The sequence below is a fragment of the Nannobrachium achirus genome, assembly GCF_963921795.1.
Source record: "Nannobrachium achirus genome assembly, chromosome: 13".
Taxonomy (NCBI): Eukaryota; Metazoa; Chordata; class Actinopteri; order Myctophiformes; family Myctophidae; genus Nannobrachium; species Nannobrachium achirus.
Window position 1 is genome coordinate 52,065,356 of NC_137833.1, and position 7,010 is coordinate 52,072,365.

At 44.9% G+C, this 7,010-nt stretch overlaps 1 protein-coding gene across 1 annotated transcript in view; it reads right to left on the reverse strand.

Moving 5' to 3' along the window:
• The window catches only part of ogdhl (oxoglutarate dehydrogenase L), a gene marked incomplete at its 5' end in the record, with an annotated part of 74,849 nt that extends 68,050 nt beyond the window's left edge, over window positions 1–6,799 (reverse strand). The window contains 3 exons of the mRNA XM_080740458.1: window positions 517–601; window positions 3,221–3,391; window positions 6,569–6,799. Coding sequence (XP_080596584.1) covers window positions 517–601; window positions 3,221–3,391; window positions 6,569–6,799 — 487 coding nt within the window. The remainder of the gene's footprint in view (window positions 1–516; window positions 602–3,220; window positions 3,392–6,568) is intronic.
• Window positions 6,800–7,010: the final 211 nt, after the last annotated feature.

Genomic DNA, 7,010 nt, shown 5'->3' on the forward strand with positions numbered 1-7,010 from the left:
CCACACCACACCACACTACACCACACCACACCACACCGCACCACAAAAAAATATCTACATTTTCCATTACAAAAAAGTACCCCTATCGGTAAGAAACAAATTGACCCTTTTAACTGTGATTATAATACAATATAAATTTGTATTACAACAATCCTAATTATAACTGTGATTATAATACATTATAAAGTATTAATGTATTACTATGATAATTAAAATACACTATAATAGATTATAATAGTGGTTATAACACAATAGAATCTATTATCATGTATTACAACTATATCCTGGTGGTCTAAATGAAAAGTCAGTGAGTGATCAGTCATTATGAAGTGTTTGGCCCTGTTTGGCCTAGCTCAGACCTACTCTAGAGTGGATACTTTTTTAGTACCCTGTTTAGTACCACTTTCACACCACTCTACCCGGGTCCTTGTAGTGGAAAACCTGGCACAAGTGGGTGGTGTGGTGTGGAGTGGTGTGGAGTTGGGCCAGTGGAAAATGGGCTATAGAGAGGCCTACCCAGTTTGTTGAGGTTGGTGAAGGAGTCCAGGTCCGCTTCCAGGATCCCCAGAGGATCCAGCTGGGCAGCGTGGTGACCACGGATCTACACGCACGCACGCACGCACGCACGCACACACACACACACACACACACACACACACACACACACACACACACACACACACACACACACACACACACACACACACACACACACACACACACACACACACACACACACACACACACACACACACAGGGGGCCCGTTTAGGGATATTTCCACTGTTCGTCATACAACTAATTGTATTTATTAGGGTTAAGTGTTTAAGTGCATTGCTCAGCAACACTCCTACATTTCGGTATAGCCTCATACTGTAGCATTATTGTCTAACTCGTATTTTTACCTAAGTCATGTTTATCTGCCCTTATTTATATCTGCCTTACTCTACTGCTATCCTCGTTCTATCCTCACAAAGTCCTATTTCTGACCATTGTGTCTTTCTCAGTTTATGGGCAGATCTATGTAAGCAGGTCTCAGAACGGGCTGTCTGATTTTAGGTCTGATTGTGACATCAAAATCGGGACCTACTGCTACTGCTGTGCTGAGTGGGGGCTGGGGAGGGGGCGGGCAGGCCTGAGAAGGAGGCAATGTTAGGAGATAAGAGTAAGAGCTAGGCAAAAATGTCAATTTGACCAAAAAGTGAGTTAGGCAATTATGCTATGAGGCTAACGATGTACTATATACTCTAACAAGCTGCAGGGGTCAAAGCAGCTATCTTCCAAATACCCAGAAGGCCTTTCTACTCAGTCAGCTATGGCCAGCTCAACAAACAAACAGACAGACAGATGGGGGAAGTGATGCTAGGAGAGTGGCGGGCCAGCGGAGAGTGACACAAGGAGACATAATAACAGTGATGAGTTCATTTTATGGTTTTACAGTAGGCCTATAAACAGAACACACTCAAGGAAAGGGTCGTCTTCACCGAGGGAAGAAGCCCCTTGGGAGTGTAGCTTTATGTTTGTTCACTGAATACTCTCTCTCTCTCACACACACACACACACACACACACACACACACACACACACACACACAGGCATGTACTGTACGCATGCATGCACACTTCAAGCACACAATACACACACACACACACACACACACACACACACACACACACACACACACACACACACACACACACACACACACACACACACACACACACACACACACACACACACACACACACACACACACACACACACACACACACACACACACGGACGCACATATACTCCCAGAAGGCTTGCAACGAGCTGGGAATAAAATGACGGCTTTGCCAAAAGACAGAATTTAATAAATCCCTCGGATACTTCCACTAATTAATTAGAGGGCGAGAGGAAACGTTACCACCTGTTTTGTTTAAGTAGTCTCTTTGATAATTCTATTTTCAAAAAGCACCCGGGCTAAGTAGGTTAGAGTTAATCTGGCAATTTGCATAACCTCATGCTAGTGACAAACAAATCGTGGATTCCTTTTAATGCGGAGGAGCATACAATATTCACAGCCCTCTGCGGGTTGCCAATTTTGCGAGAGCTCTGACAAGTCAACTGAACTTGGTTTGATACCGTTTCTGCTACAAGCTGTACTGTACTTACAGTATTGTACATGAATGAACATTTGTCTGTGCAGATGACACCGTCCGTGATTGATTATTTATCCAGCTTGGTATGGCTTTTAAATACTTAAACCCCTAGCATCCTTAGTCTGGGGAGACCTTCGCGGAAAACAAGCCTACAGTACAAGCTCACGACGTGTCACAGCGAGACGCGCTCAGCCAAGATATTGAACGTAGGGTGAAAACAGAAAAGCCACTTGTACAGAGCCCTAATTCTCCGGTCAACCAAGTGGAGTAGAAGTAGTCTGGCTTAGCGAAACAATATCACACTGCGTGGATATTTCTCCCTTGTGTTAACAATGGCAAATAGAGTTTAGAGTAGAAGTGGTTGGGTCCGCATCAGTGTGTCGACGGGCCGGTATTCCGACACTAAAACTAACCCTAACTCTACCCCTAACCCTAAACTTAACCTCAGTAACCTTACCTCAGTAACTAACCTGCAGACGCTAGTCGGAACAGCGGCCCGTCTGGATAGTGAGCGGACCCCGAAGTGGTTAAGAAGGCTTAAATGGCATGAAGTCAATGAGACATTCACCAGCCTGTTCATGTGTACTGATAATAAATCTTTATTACAATATATGAACACTGCACAACACGGATTCTCAAACTTCCTAATTTCAAGGAATCCCAGTTTGATATGCAACAAGGGCTGTGTCCACAGAGAACGCCTTTTGAGTTGGCAGCACCAGTATTCCATGTATTATATGGTAAAGACACGCTACTGCGTTCCTTCCTAGCGCTGACCATCGCGTAGCTTCAGGGCTCTCTGCGTCCAGTGTTTTTTTGGGTGTAGTTCAACTTTTAGAAAGGAGTGCCGGCCATTTGATACTCCAGATTTTATGTGACCTGGTAATTTACTACCCAATGAATCGTTACTACAACCATGAAAAGTCCATGTTTACAGTTTACATTGTTTCAGCTCTGCTAATTGTGCTAATAACACACGACACAGATGAGAGGACGTTTGAGCAGTTACAATAGGCAGTGAGCACCTCAATAGTTGATAGGTTGAACAGTGCGGTCATCACACAAGTGAGTCATATACCTGATAGGCCCGTATGAGCGTGTGTACAGCCAGGTGGTCCTCCACCACCTTCTGGGCGGTGCCGGGGGTCTGGGACATGGCCCTGCCCTGCAGCAGGCTGGAGGGCCGCCTCTCGTCCGTCTGGCCGGTCGGGGCGGCAGCCTGGGCGCTGCGGAAGAACGTGTCCCAGGACTGTAGGAGACATGCATCAGACAGAGACACCTTCATCAGTTCTACAACTCAGGCAGAGACAATTAGAGTTACCAGTACCAGTACCAGTACCGCCTAAAGTGCTGGTATCGGTGAGCATGGCTACATTATTGTTTTACTAACTTGTAGCTGCACTGCATAAAAGCCTATTCCTAGATCAGTGGTTCTCAAACGTATTTTTTATTTCAAGGACCCCATAACTCTGAGAGTGTACAAATGGAACCAAATGGACCATTTGTTTCCATTTGTACACTCTCAGAGTTACAGACCTGTGAGGGTCCATTAGGAACCCCCTCAAGGAACACTGAGGGTCCCTGGACTTTGACTCTTTTGGCATAAATAAACATCCAAACAAGGTGCACTTTTGCCGAAGGCAAGGATTTCCAATCGGCCAAACTTGGTACTGCAGGTTTGGGCCAGTCTGGGCAAAAAACATGAACGACGGAAAAAGGGGCATTTGTGGGTTTGTGACATTAAAGGGATAGTTCACCCACAAAATAACTTTGTATCTATCGATTACTCACCCCATGTCACATTCCTAAGTCGATAATTTGATGACCAGCAGTGGTTCCCTATGGAGACACAAAGAGTCTTCTCAAACTATTGGCTTAGGAATGCGACAAAAGCAAAAAAATATCCATGAATTCAAGTCTCCATGGGGTAATCAATAGAAAAAGGGTAATTTTGGGGGTGAACTATCCCTTTAAGGACACTACTACTGTAAATGGGGCCTATGACGTCATCACGTTATCCATTCTCTATTCACCATATTCCTGGCCCAGCCCCCGGCTTCCTGTCCATATCCTGAAAGAGGCGGAGGCTGAAAAGGCTGGCCTGAAAAACATCATTTGGTTTCCTGTGTCCTGTCGCAATGTGACACATTGTGAGCTTGCTGATCTGCTATTTTCAAATGTAAATGTAAAGTAGTATAGCCTAGTTGCTTCTGTTGGGCTTATTTCTTTGGCAAAATCTGGCAACAGACAATTCCCTGTCACTTCCTTACTTGGGAGGAAGTGAAAAGATGTTTTTTGAAGCAGCACACAGAGAAAAACTCTCTAGCGCTCTCTGTAAAAGAAAATGGCAGCCTCCATAGAGAGGGCCACGAATAACGTGAATTCAGTACAGCTGTATTGGGGAGCTGTGCGGCAGCATTCTGGATCAGTTGAAAGGGGTCTGAGACAGTGAGCATACCGACCGGACCAGCAAGGAGGGAGCTGCGATATAAGCCTGAAGACGACGGAGGGAGGCCTGGATAAGAGTCACTGATGAGCTTTTAATTGGCTGAGAGTTCTGACATTAGTGGACGACTTTGACCACTTGAACCCAATAGCGTCCCTGTTCTGGGTATGTCATCATATTATAAGGCGAACATTCAGCAAAAATAGCAGATCTACAAGCTCACAGCGCATCGCCTAACTGAGCTTGTGGATCATCTATTTTCACTTTTCAGTTAGCCAAGTATTGACCCCTGGGGGATGCCGGTCAAAGAAGTATATAGTGTTTTAAATGTTTAAAGGGAACTTTAAGACTATTTTTAATATATCGTCACTGTCAGGCAGAAACATCGTATCTCCAAGTTTCAAATGTGTACATGTTATCGCAAAGTAAAGCCCTGCTTCACCATACAAGGCCGTCGCACAAAAGTAGTGAAAACAGCAGATCTACAAGCACACAACGCCTCACGGTGCGAGGCGTTGTGTGCTTGTAGATAGGCTGTTTTCACTAGTTTTAATCATTTTTGAGCGGTGGTAAACCGCTCCTATACGTGGCTGTGCGTGTGTCTGTAGCCTTTTTCCTCAGCGTTTTGCCCTAGCAAAATGCGTGTACGTAGCATCATGTTTGTCTAGTGATGTCTGTAGCCTTTTTCCTCAGCGTTTTGCCATAGCAAAACGTGTGTGTGTAGCATACCCTGTACATCCTAGACTCAAATCTGAAGACGTTATGCAAGCACGACCACCGCTCACTTCACATTTGGTGTGATTTTTAAAAGGATAAATACAAAACGAATGGTTTTGGACATACAAGGTTTACACCCGACAACGATGATATACAGTATGTACAGTCATTTCCCTTTATTAGTCACTATTATTGTGCAGGTGTGTTTCCTTGCACACTTCCCCCTGGCTGTATTTTGGTTCTGTTCCACTGTTTATGTTGACATTCATCCCTTGGAGGGACGTTTTTGTCAGGGGGAGCTGGCCAGAGCTCTTAATTGCTCCCTCTGAACATCATGGGGGTTGTACACTGAGGTAACTGATTGGGCCATAAATGTCAAGTGCTTGTTAGTGATCTCTATTATCAATGAAAGCATCAAAGACCTGTTTGATGCCTGACATATAGGGGAGGGGGGAATGTGTTTGTACACACACACACACACACACACACACACACACACACACACACACACACACACACACACACACACACACACACACACACACACACACACACACACACACACACACACACACACACACACACACACACACACACACACACACACACACACACACACACACACACACACACACACTTGCTTAGTACCCCTTTAACCTAATTGATTTATTTTAGCCTCCATTTTCCGTCCGTTTGCAAGGCCACAAGAGTAACTAAGAATATGTTGTTCATTTGTTGTGCCTGGTTAAATAAAGCAGTGGTTCTCAACCTGTGGGTCGGGACCCCCAGGAGGGACCGCAAATTATTTTGGGGGGTCCCCAAATGATTAACTTAATGTGCAACATTGTTTTCTCTCTCAACAGTAAACAAACCAACATAAAGTGTATAGAGGGTATCTGCAAATTTCTAAAGTGACAATTTAAGGACTTTTTAATACTTCTAAAATGACAAATTAAACATTGCTCAAATTGTCAAATATTAGAGGCAGAAATTGTGAAAATAGCCTATCTGTGAGCATGTAGATCTGCTAATAGAAATGTATTATACAAGATGTAATGCCTCAACTCTTAGTGCTCGTCAGGGTAACCCCAACCCTAACCCCAGTTGAAATATGATTATTTTGGGGGTCGCGGCCTGAAAAGTTTGAGAACCACTGAAGTAAAGGATAAAGAAAAATAAAGAAAAAAGATTCACTTATGTACAGTATGGAGACTATAGTGACGTGTTGCACATAAGTAAGGGTGGTGCCGTCATCGTCATCACCTCATGCACAGTGGTGTGGTCTTCCAGCCAGGCCAGGTACATCTCCTCCACGTAGCCAGAGCTGCTGGCCAGGGCCGAGGGGACGGCAGCAGCCTCCGAGGAGGAGCAGCCTCTCCTGGGCTCAAACACCCGTCTGGTGACCCCCGCTCCTCCTCCAGACCCAGAGCCTCCTCGCAGCCAGCGGAGCCCCCCACCCTGCAGGACCCCCACTAACACACGCAACTGACTCATGGCTGGAGAGAGAGAGAGAGAGAGAGAGAGAGAGAGAGAGAGAGAGGCGGAGAGTGGGCAAGTGCTTGTTTGTGCGGGGATGCAACCTTCTATAAACACAACACCAGATATATTTTCACTGTTGCTTACACTTAAACATATCAAATAGGTGAACCCATAGTCATATTATTCAATCATATTCATGTAGGAATTTGGATAAGAAATTGGGTAT